Raw genomic sequence first — 11,178 nt, forward strand, 5'->3', positions numbered from 1 at the left:
CAGTTGTCACATTGCTAGACTGTCCATGTGGACGCTCTGGGGTGGCATGAGGAGCACTTGGGTGCCAGACCTAGGGGCACTCGCTGAGCTGCAGAGCGGTGGGAGGCTCTGGCTCAGGGCCTGGTGGCGTGGGCTGGGGCCAGACAGGCGGCAATCTCAGCCCCGCTGTGCGCTGCTGTGTAACTGGCTGAGTCTCTCTTGGCCTTTCTGGGCCCCAGAATCCACCCCGAGAGAAGCGCGGGGATGGTGAGGAGCTTCCTGCAGGGTGGTGAGCTGGGGCAGGCTGCCTGGCTCAGGGTCCAGCACCCAGTACATGCCAGGGAATGGCTACCGCAAGTCGGGGGCTCACTGCATGTCCTCCTTTGTCAGGCACCTTCTGATGATTTACGGGACATACCCGGAGCTGTTGGCGGTGTGAGGTAAGGAAGAGGTTAAGAAGGCATTCTAGGCCTTCTGCACATGCCCAGCTGGGGACTAGTGGGAACCAGTTGGCTTTTGTTAACAATCTGTTCGTAGAAGTCCTTCAGAGCTGTTTCTTCCTTTAAATAAGTAAACAGCAACGTGGTAGGCTCTGGTCTGTTTCCAGATTCCAATCCCTGAAGTTAGTTTGACACATTATCCCACACTAGGGGTCAGCAGATCAAGGCTGATTTGGTACACGGCCTGTTTTGTACAGCCTGTGAGCTGAGAATGATTGTTATATTCTTAAAGCACTGTTAAAAGAAAAAGAGATTATGTGGATGAGCTCCTCCAAAACCTGAGGTGTTCACTCTCTTATCCTTTCTAGAAGTTTCCTGACCCTGTTCTATATATGCTTTTTCATGGAGGGGAGCAGTAGCCAAGAGGAGATAGTTTTTGTTTTTTTTAAAAGATTTTATTTGTTAGAGAGTTCACAAGCTGGGGGCAGGGGGTGGAGGGAGAGGGAGAAGCAGATTCCCCGCTGAGCAGGGATCCTGACACGGGGCTCAGTCCCAGGGCCCTGATATCATGACCTGAGCTGCAAGCAGACATTTTATTTTATTTTATTTTATTTTATTTTATTTTATTTATTTTTCGGTGCAAAATTGGTGGTTTATTAAAGCACGGGGACAGGACCCGTGGGCAGAAAGCAGACATTTTAAACCACTGAGCCACCCAGGTGCCCCAAGAGGAGCTAGAATTTAAATGTGAAAGTCCTAAGACCCACCTGCCTTACTCCCTGACTCCCATCCCAAAAGCCACTGGGTACCCCTGAAGGGAACCATTGTCAACAAGTGACTTCATGGCCTTGAGCTCACATTCCCTTTGGGGCTCACAGCCAGCATCTGAGTGACTGAGAAGTCTTTGTGGTGCTTTTGTTGGGGGAGCCTGGGTGGTATGGGTAGGACAGGGCCAAGCGTCTGTGGTCTGAGCCCTGGGAGGGGAGACTCTCAGCTGAACTGGCAGTCCTAGCGTTCCAGCACCCCGGCTCCCCACTGGGGCACTTGTCGTGGACACGGGCTCAGCTGTTTGGAAGGCTTGTGGGACCCTCGCGCTGGTCCATCGAGCCAGGGTTCAGCGGCAGGCTCTGCATGTGGGCGGTGGGGCCCGCCCGGCCCAGCATGCCAGTGACCTGGGTCTTTTCCCCACGCAGCCCGGAGCACGCGGAGCCCGAGGTTCAGGTGGTGCCCGGCTCTGGCCAGATCATCTTCCTGCCCTTCACCTGCATCGGCTACACGGCCACCAACCAGGACTTCATCCAGCGCCTCAGCACCCTCATCCGGCAGGCCATCGAGCGGCAGCTGCCCGCCTGGATCGAGGCCGCCAACCAGCGGGAGGAGGCCCAGGGCGAGCAGGGCGAGGACGACGACGATGACGAGGACGCCGCTGAGAACCGCTACTTCGAGATGGGGCCCCCGGACGCAGAGGAAGAGGAGGAGGGCGGCCGGGGGGAAGACGAGGAGGACGAGGAGGAGGAGGAGGAGGAAGGCGAGGAGGAGCGCCTGGCCCTGGAGTGGGCCCTGGGCGCCGACGAGGACTTCCTGCTGGAGCACATCCGCATCCTCAAGGTGCTCTGGTGCTTCCTGATCCACGTGCAGGGCAGCATCCGCCAGTTCGCCGCCTGCCTCGTGCTCACCGACTTCGGCATCGCCGTCTTCGAGATCCCGCACCAGGAGTCGCGGGGCAGCAGCCAGCACATCCTCTCGTCCCTGCGCTTCGTCTTCTGCTTCCCGCACGGCGACCTCACCGAGTTCGGCTTCCTCATGCCGGAGCTGTGCCTGGTGCTGAAGGTGCGGCACAGCGAGAACACGCTGTTCATCATCTCGGACGCCGCCAACCTGCACGAGTTCCACGCCGACCTGCGCTCCTGCTTCGCGCCGCAGCACATGGCCATGCTGTGCAGCCCCGTGCTCTACGGCAGCCACACCAGCCTGCAGGAGTTCCTCCGCCAGCTGCTCACCTTTTACAAGGTGGCGGGCGGCTGCCAGGAGCGCAGCCAGGGCTGCTTCCCCGTCTACCTGGTCTACAGCGACAAGCGCATGGTGCAGACGGCCGCCGGGGACTACTCGGGCAACATCGAGTGGGCCAGCTGCACGCTCTGCTCGGCCGTGCGGCGCTCCTGCTGCGCGCCCTCCGAGGCTGTCAAGTCCGCCGCCATCCCCTACTGGCTGCTGCTCACACCCCAGCACCTCAACGTCATCAAGGCCGACTTCAACCCCATGCCCAACCGTGGTACCCACAACTGTCGCAACCGCAACAGCTTCAAGCTCAGCCGAGTGCCGCTGTCCACGGTGCTGCTGGACCCCACGCGCAGCTGCACCCAGCCGCGGGGCGCCTTCGCCGATGGCCACGTGCTGGAGCTGCTCGTGGGCTACCGCTTTGTCACTGCCATCTTTGTGCTGCCCCATGAGAAGTTCCACTTCCTGCGTATCTACAACCAGCTACGGGCCTCGCTGCAGGACCTGAAGACCGTGGTCATCGCCAAGACCCCAGCGACTGGGGCCGGGTCCCAGAGCCCCCTCATGGAAGGCCAAGCCGCCGAGGACAAGGCCAGGTGAGACCGAGCACAGGCTCTTGGTGGGGGGAGGTGGGGAGATACCGTGTGTGAGACCATTCAGGGGTCCTGAGACCCCAGATCGGATGTGAGTGGGCCCAGGGTGGGCCCGGGTCCTCTCTTTCTCCCCGGCTTCTGACGAGTGTCAGCGTTGCCCTTGGCTCTCTCTGACACCCCGTGCCAAGCCTTACTGTGCTGTTGAGCCATATACCCCCTTTCAGGAAGAACTGGGTTGCTGAGGGGCTCTCTCTTTGCACATAATTCTGTGAGTTCTTTCCAAAGGAACTTGTTGGCTGACAACAGCAGAGTCTGAGATCTGAGTTTGAGAGCCGGGTGGTTCCCTCGTTCAAAGCTCCTTTCTTTCTTGCAGCAGGGGAGACAGAGAGGGAAGTGGTGGCAGCCTTGTCCTGTTCTTCCTCCCTTTGCTCCTGAGCCCTCTGTCTGGCTTCCCCCTGGCTCCCTGCCTGGGTTTCCCTCCGGGCCATCTGGAGATGAAGCTAGAGGGAGGCCTGTGGGCAGCTGTGGTCATACCCTCAGCTCACCCGCACCCAAGACTCCAGAGAGGGCCTTGTGCCCTGGAGGGTTCCCATTTTCTGCCCCTGCCCCCTGGCTTCACACGTGCTGGGGCTTCCCCAACCTGGGCAGGAAAGCTTTTCGTCTGTTGTTGGTCCTCCTGTCCTCTGAGATACAGCCTCATTTTCTCCTCTGTTCTTGTGGATAGTGGAGACCCTGTCTTCACCCCAGCATCTCATGGCTTCTGCCTCTAATCCCAGCCCCCCAACTGAGGCTCCCAGCTTCACCCTGGATGAATCGGGTACCATTCTTGGGCCCCGCTTAAGTCCCATGCCCTCCATAGAGACGCCATCAGGTCTTCAGGTGCTGGAGAGCAGCTCGTGCCCGAGGCACCCTGCGTGGCCTTCCCTCCTCCCTGTCTCTGTGCTGAGGCCTTGAGCGGTGACACCCTCTCTCCATTTCCTTGCTGTCCCCAAGCCTGGCTGGAACCTGCCCACAGTGGGGACTGCATGCAGAAAATAGGTACCCTGCTCTACCCCAGCAGGCACATCTCTGCCACAGGACGAGAGGGGGGACAGCCCAGAGATTTCTCTCAACAGCTAGACTGTCCCAACTGAGAGGATGATGTCCGAAAGATCCCCTCAGCCTGGGCACAGGCATGTAGGCCGGTGGTAGGGTCCTCCCCACCTCGGGGGTCAGCTCCTAAGCTGAGCTTTCAGGGCTCTAAGCTTTGTTCGGTCTTGTGATTGGAACAGACTGGTGAAAACCGAGCGTGGCCATGTGTATGGTGGTGGGGTGGGGTGGGGTGGGGGGAGAACCTGGGCTGCCTGAGGAGGATCCAAAGGCAAGCTGAGGGGCCGTTTGGTTTTGGTTCTCCCCTCCGGTTGCATTCAGGTCCCAGGCCTGGGCACCTTGGTTCGCACTCTCTGGAGTGCCATTTCTGATACTTCTGCTGCCTTCTGAAAAGGAATTCTTAGTCCATGGACCACACCTCTGGCCGTCCCAGCCCTGGGGTACCAGACTGCCTGTCTTTCCCTTAACTACTCATCTCCCTTCTGAGAGCAAGTGTCTGGCACTTTCTCTTTGTTCTGTCTTTCTGTGGGGAACCTGGAGATGACATCTCCGGGTGACCTCAGACGTGGCCCTTGTTCTGTCACACTCTGAGGTGTGTGATAGGACTCTCCGCTCAGGATCCTGATGCTAACACTGTCTCTCTGGGGATTGGAGTTGCAGCAATGACCAGCGGCCCCAGGAGGCCCCAGCAGAGGCTCCAGCTCCAGCCCCGGCTCCAGCTCCAGCCCCAGCCCCAGCTCCAGCCCCAGCGGAGGCGCTAGCGTTAGACTTGGCCCCGGTGGAGGGCCCAGCTCCAGCCCTGGAAGAGCCCTCGGGCCCAACAAAGGCCTCAGGCCCAGTGGAGGCTTCGGCCCCAGCAGAGGCCTCAGCCCCAGAGGAGTCCCCAGAGGAGACCCCAGCAGAGAGCCCAGCCCCAGCCTCTGTGGAGGCCCCGGCCCCAGGCGAGCCCCAGGTGCAGGCGGAGGCCCCCGCTCAGTACCCAAGCGAACAGCTGATCCGGTCCACCTCGGAGGAGAATCAGATCCCCTCGCACCTGCCCGCCTGCCCGTCGCTCCGGCACATCGCCAGCCTGCAGGGGAGCACCATCATCGACCTCTTCCACAGCAGCATCGCCGAGGTAGTGGCCACAGCCCGGGGCCCGCTGGCTGGGCCTCCTGTGGAGAAGGCTGGAGTCGGGGCGGGGGCTGGCGGAGGTCCTGGGCTGCCCGCCGCTGGTCCGTTGTCTTCTCTGTCACCACCTCTTCCTGGCCACTCCTTGCCTCGGGCCCCAGACACGCCCCGCCCCACTCCCACCTCCCACCCTTCCATTCTTCTCTGCTTCCAAGTTTATAAATGCATGGACCAGATGCGATGAGGGCCCTCTGTCTCCTCAGCCAGGACTGCGGGCATGTCACTGGGACATGCAGGTCACCAGGACTGTGGGCCTGACGAGGGTGGCAGGGGGAGGTGATGCCCTGCCAGAGCTCTGTTCTCAGGCAGGTGCGGCCTAGAAGAGAGTTTTGTGCCCCTGGCCCTGCTCTACTGCAGGCCCAGACCCAGCCATTCTGTGTCCAGGTTGAAAATGAGGAGTTAAGGCACCTCCTGTGGTCCTCAGTGGTATTCTACCAGACCCCGGGGCTGGAGGTGACTGCCTGCGTGCTGCTCTCCACCAAGGCCGTGTACTTCGTGCTGCACGACGGCCTCCGCCGCTACTTCTCGGAGCCCCTGCAAGGTAGGCGCCGGGGCCTGCTGGCACCCGGGAGCAGAGCACGTGCCCAAGGAGACAGGCCGCGGGGCCTGAGGCAGCAGGGATCTGGCTGTGCCGGGCTGCGCCTCCCTTGTCTGGGGAAAGGGCTTGATAAGCACTCTCTCTCCTGGAGCTGTCAAGAGAGAGCTGAGGCCAGCACAGGCCAGGGCCCGGGAACTGGCGGGGACGGGGAGCGGGTGGGGCAGCCTCTGTCCCGTGGGACCCCAGCGGGAGCCGTAGCCGGCGTCCTGTCGTAGGGCTCCCGGTGCCTCCGCTGAGCCAGGCAAGACTCAGACCCTAGGACGCGTGGCCAGTGAGGCTGTAACGTGTGGAGGCAGAGGCGGCTCTTCTCCAGCGGCTGGCGGCCAGGCCAGCCCAGGGGCCCCCTTCCTGCTGGACAGAACTGTGCCCCAGCAGAGGCTCCAGCTCCAGCCCTGGCTCCAGCTCCAGCCCCAGCCCCAGCCCCAGCTCCAGCCCCAGCAGAGGCGCCAGCGTTAGACTTGGCCCCGGTGGAGGGCCCAGCTCCGGCCCTGGAAGAGCCCTCGGGCCCAACAAAGGCCTCGGGCCCAGTGGAGGCTTCGGCCCCAGCAGAGGCCTCAGCCCCAGAGGAGTGCTTGCTGGGCGGAGCCAGCGCCACACTCGGTGCCTGTCTTTCTGTCACAGATTTCTGGCATCAGAAGAACACGGACTACAACAACAGTCCCTTCCACATCTCCCAGTGCTTTGTTTTAAAGCTCAGCGACTTGCAGGCAGTCAACGTGGGCCTTTTCGACCAGTATTTCCGGCTGACGGGTGAGTGCCGTGCTTTGTCCTATTTTGGGTGAAGGCCAGTGTCACCAGTGGGCTTCCAGCTCCCATGTGTGGGTGCGTTATCGCAGGCTGAGTTATCTCCGCTCACAAGCCCGTTCACCGGAGCGGGAGGAAGCAGCTTCAGGAACTGCTGAGCGTGCAGAACCCCCCAGGGCTGGAGCGCGAGGCGGGGACCGAGGCGGCCGAGTGCCCGGCGGGCAGGGAGAGTGGGCCCAGGGCTCACGGGCAGGATGTTTCTGACTCACACTTCCTGAAGAGAGAAAGCTAAGCTTTTTCCCTAATGCCTCTGCATCCCCTTCCAGAAAAATGTCACAGCCCTTCCGGCCCGAGAAATAGCTATCTCCCCAGGCCCCATGATGCTTTCCCACGTGGGTCCTCCCGGCCCCGGCTCCTCCAGGCTCCAAGGGGCAGGGGTGGGGTGGGTAAGAGGCAGCTGCAGCCGTGACCCGCCCCTTGCCCCCCACCCCTGCCCCCGCAGGCTCGTCGCCGATGCAGGTGGTCACCTGCCTGACACGGGACGGCTACCTGACACACTGCTTCCTGCAGCACCTCATGGGCGTGCTGTCCTCTCTCGAGCGCACGCCCTCCCCCGAGCCTGTCGACAAGGACTTCTACTCCGAGTTTGGAAACAAGACCACAGGTACCCCCACCTGGCTCAGGCCACACACGGACCGCCTGGGCTGATGTCGTGGGCCTCCTCCCTGCCCCAGGGGCTGCAGCAGGCGCCCGAGCACCGCTCTTTGCCTGGAACCCCTCTGCCTCGTGCGCTTCCTCTGTTTCCTGCTTAGCCAGCGAGGCTTTCCCGTGGCCTTTTCCGTGGCAGAGCCCCCATCCCAGCAGACCCTCAGCCACCTGGCAGTTGCATCTCGAGTGCCGGCCGTGCGCTGAGCTGCTGGCCTGTGGGTCCCCGCCCGAGCGCGGGGGGCCTGGCGCGCTCCCCGGCTTCCGCCAGCCCCTGATCCTGCCATCATGGGTGGTTTGGTTCTCTGGGGCTCTGGGCCCCAGGGCCGGCCAGGCTAGGCTACGACCCCGGTGCCCCCCCCCCCCCCCGTCCTCTGCAGGGAAGCTGGAAAACTATGAGCTGATCCATTCAAGCCGCGTCAAGTTCACCTACCCCAGCGAGGAGGAGATCGGGGACCTGACGTTCACCGTGGCCCAGAAGATGGCCGACCCGGAGAAGGCGCCGGCCCTCAGCATCCTGCTGTACGTGCAGGCCTTCCAGGTGGGCACACCGCCCCCCGGGCGCTGCAGGGGCATGCTGCGCCCCAAGACGCTCCTGCTCACCAGCGCTGAGATCTTCCTCCTGGATGAGGACTTCGTGCACTACCCCCTGCCCGAGTTTGCCAAGGAGCCGCCGCAGAGGGACCGGTACCGGTTAGACGACGGCCGCCGCGTCCGGGACCTGGACCGCGTGCTCATGGGCTACCAGACCTACCCGCAGGCCCTAACCCTCGTGTTCGACGACGTGCAGGGCCACGACCTCATGGGCAGCGTCACCCTGGACCACTTCGGGGAGGTGCCGGGTGGTCCCGCCAGAGCCGGCCAGGGCCGTGAGGTCCAGTGGCAGGTGTTCGTGCCCAGCGCCGAGAGCCGCGAGAAGCTCATCTCGCTGTTGGCTCGCCAGTGGGAGGCCCTGTGCGGCCGGGAGCTGCCCGTCGAGCTCACCGGCTAGCCCGGGCCACGGCTGCCCCTGCCACCTGCCGTGTCCAGCCTGGCGTCCGCTCCGGCGGGAAGCAGGCTTTCTTTGTTCTTTTTAAAGTGTTTCTCTCCTGTTTTGGGTACCCTCCTTGGACCGTCCTTGCAGAGAATGTGAACATACGCGTTCAGTGACTTCTTTCCAGTGCTGGGAGTGAAAGCGCCGGCCCCCTCCGGCGCCTCCCTGGGCCATCTGCCTCCCGTGGCTCTGTTGCCAGCCCCTGGGGCAGTGTGGCCGGCACGCAGTGTTGTGTCTTCTGTTGTGGGACTGTTATTAACACGTGGCACCGTGGGTCCGATTTACTCTTCTGTGTCCTTCCCTGAAACGTCTCGTCCAGTGTGTGCTGTCACTGTGGACGTTCGCTGCTATTTGTGAAGCTGGTAGCAAAATGCGCATCCGAAGCCCCGCCCCGTGCAGCTTCCTGAAGCGGAGGCCTCTCCTGGCCCAAGCAAGTGGGAGAGCCCCGTAGGGGCAGGAGTCCCCAGGCTTGGGGCTGAAAGGGGTGGTGGCAGGGGACCTAGAGCTGCCAGTATCGAGTGTGTTTCCTGTCGCCTGTTTTCTCTATTCCAATAAAGCAGAGTTTGACACAGTCTGGGTCTTTTTTTTTTTTTTTTAAAGATTTTCTTTTTTTAGTAGAGAGAGTGTGTGCACGGCAGAGGGAGAGTGAGAGGGAGAAGCACACTCCCCACTGAGCAGAGAGGCCGATGTGGGACTCGATCCCAGGACCTTGGGATCATGACCTGAGCCAAAGGCAGACACTTAACCGACTGAGCCACCCAGGTGCTCCCAGTCTGGGTCTTTGATTTCAAGGGCCCCTGGGGTGTCAGCAGGGCACCGGCCCAGCGCAAGGTTGGCGTGAGGGAGAGGGTCCCTTAGGGAAGCAGGAAGGTGAGCTCCTGGGGACGGGGGAAAGAAAGGAGGGAGAAGGGCATGGAGGGCAAGAGAGTGGCTCTGCTCTGGCGGTGCTGGTGGGGCGGCCCTGGGGTGCTGGCACAGGGGAGGTGTGAAGGGACCCTTGGATAGGGCTGGACTGGGCTGGGGCCCACCCTGAGCCTCAGGGCATGGCAGCACCGTGGTTCACTAGCTTTCTGCCTCCTGCAGGTCTGGAGTGTCCCTGCTGAAGCTGCAGTCTGTTGCAAGGGTAAACTCTAGAGTCTGGGACTGCATAGGGTGGGGGCAGGAGGCCCCACCAAGAGGGCCTGCGGGGGGAAGGCCTGTGGGACGTGTCCCCAGGTGGTGGATGGTGTGTTCGTGTCTCAGAGACGTGCGGAGCCTCACGGAGCCCTGCCAAACCGGACCTGGGATTTCTTTGGGAGCCAGCCGTCTGTCCCACCTTTCCTCATCCCATTCCTACCCCCAGAGCAGAGCCCTGGAGCCCCACTCGTCTCTCCCATCCTGGCCCAATCAGGAGCGTCAGGCCTGGGGCCATTCGGGCCAGGCAGGGCTGGAGAAGAGGTGATTGGAGGGGGGCCAACCCAGCTCCCAGGTTGCTACTCCTGTTCTCGGTGCCCGCAGCGGGGCCTGGTGCACCCATCGCCCTCAAGAAGGCTGCTGCGGGGCGGGGGTGGGGGCACCCAGGGGAGGATCTCCGCTCTCAACGTCCCCAGCCAGCTAGCCGGTGGGGGAGAGAGGCCTGCTGGGGACGAGAAGGCAGGCGACACGGCTTCTCCCTACCAGGTTTTATCAAAGACCTTTACAAAGGGCCACCTGCCTCTCTCCATCTGTTATGTGCAAACGGGGATGGTGACAAGCAGAGGCAGGGTTCACTACCTGGACTACTGTTCCAGGCACCATGGACCCCCATGACAGCTGACCCCTGCCCGGGTCCATGAGGACAGGACCTCCCGGCGAGAGGCCGCGCGGCGTGTGCACGGGGCTCTGCACGCAGCAGACCTCAACACTGATTAGGGTGGGAACTCAACACTGATCAGCCGAGAGACCCCCCTCAGCAAGCTCCTTAGAGCCTCTGCGCCTCGTTTGCCCACCTGTAACGGGTGATAAGGGGAACTGCCTGCCTCCGTCATGCCCTCCACGAGTCTGCACAGCCCGCCCACTGTGGGGGCAGCCAGACGCCGTCCCTGCTCTCCCATAGCCAGCGTTCCACCAGAGGCCGGAGAATGGTAACAAGTGCTATGAGATGATGACAGCTGGTGACTCTTGACCTGAGGCTGACCTTGGAGTGAGTCCCTATGAGAGGATCTGGGGGCGAAGCAGCGGGTTAGGGGAGTGGAGAGGCCCGTGGCCGGAGCAGGCAAGGTCGGGCTAGTCTGGCACGGAGGGGTTTGGAGTGCAGTAGGAAGCCAGGAAGCCCCCTGGAGAGAGTAGGGGAGAGAAGGGGGAGTACTGGGACCAGGTGGAGGGGTAGTTGGGGCAGATGAGCCAGGGAATGGTCTGATGTGCTGTCTGCTTGGCACGGGCCCAGCAGGGAGTCGAGGCCCACGCTGCTCTCGGCTGTTGGAAAGGTGGAGGCAGGCAGACCGGATTCAGGGCCCGCCAGAGCCCCCCACCCCACACCCACCCCTCAGAGCCTCGGAATGATCTAGGCCGGGCTTGCAGACATGGGCTGGGCCGTCGTTTATACTGGGGTTGGCTCGACAGCCTCTGCTGGGCCTCAGGCTTGTGGCTGATGGTGGGCTTGGGGGCTGTGATGCCAGGAGGAGGGTCTCTGGTCAGGAAGCCCCAAGCAGGGCCCAGGCCGACCATGCAGGGGTCAGCGGCCAGCACCTTCCCTTCCGCCTGCAGGCTGCTGATAGCAGGAGGAAATCCTGGCGGGTTCCTGTGGGGGTGAGCTGGCGGGGCCTCCGGACTGCTTTTAAAGCGACTGCCCGCCCCGGCCCGCCCGCTCGC

At 62.4% G+C, this 11,178-nt stretch overlaps 1 protein-coding gene across 2 annotated transcripts in view; it reads left to right on the top strand.

Moving 5' to 3' along the window:
* NISCH (nischarin) overlaps nucleotides 1-8,921 on the top strand; it is a 32,991-nt gene extending 24,070 nt beyond the window's left edge. The window contains exons 15-21 of one of the 2 annotated variants that reach the window (XM_026500982.4): nucleotides 370-419; nucleotides 1,613-3,013; nucleotides 4,754-5,216; nucleotides 5,654-5,810; nucleotides 6,489-6,617; nucleotides 7,114-7,275; nucleotides 7,697-8,921. In XM_026500982.4, coding sequence (XP_026356767.2) covers nucleotides 370-419; nucleotides 1,613-3,013; nucleotides 4,754-5,216; nucleotides 5,654-5,810; nucleotides 6,489-6,617; nucleotides 7,114-7,275; nucleotides 7,697-8,307 — 2,973 coding nt within the window. In that variant the 3' untranslated portion in view covers nucleotides 8,308-8,921. The remainder of the gene's footprint in view (nucleotides 1-369; nucleotides 420-1,612; nucleotides 3,014-4,753; nucleotides 5,217-5,653; nucleotides 5,811-6,488; nucleotides 6,618-7,113; nucleotides 7,276-7,696) is intronic. The other variant, XM_026500983.4, reaches the window with a different exon arrangement.
* Nucleotides 8,922-11,178: the final 2,257 nt, after the last annotated feature.

Source organism: Ursus arctos, unplaced genomic scaffold, assembly GCF_023065955.2.
Source record: "Ursus arctos isolate Adak ecotype North America unplaced genomic scaffold, UrsArc2.0 scaffold_14, whole genome shotgun sequence".
Classification (NCBI taxonomy): Eukaryota; Metazoa; Chordata; class Mammalia; order Carnivora; family Ursidae; genus Ursus; species Ursus arctos.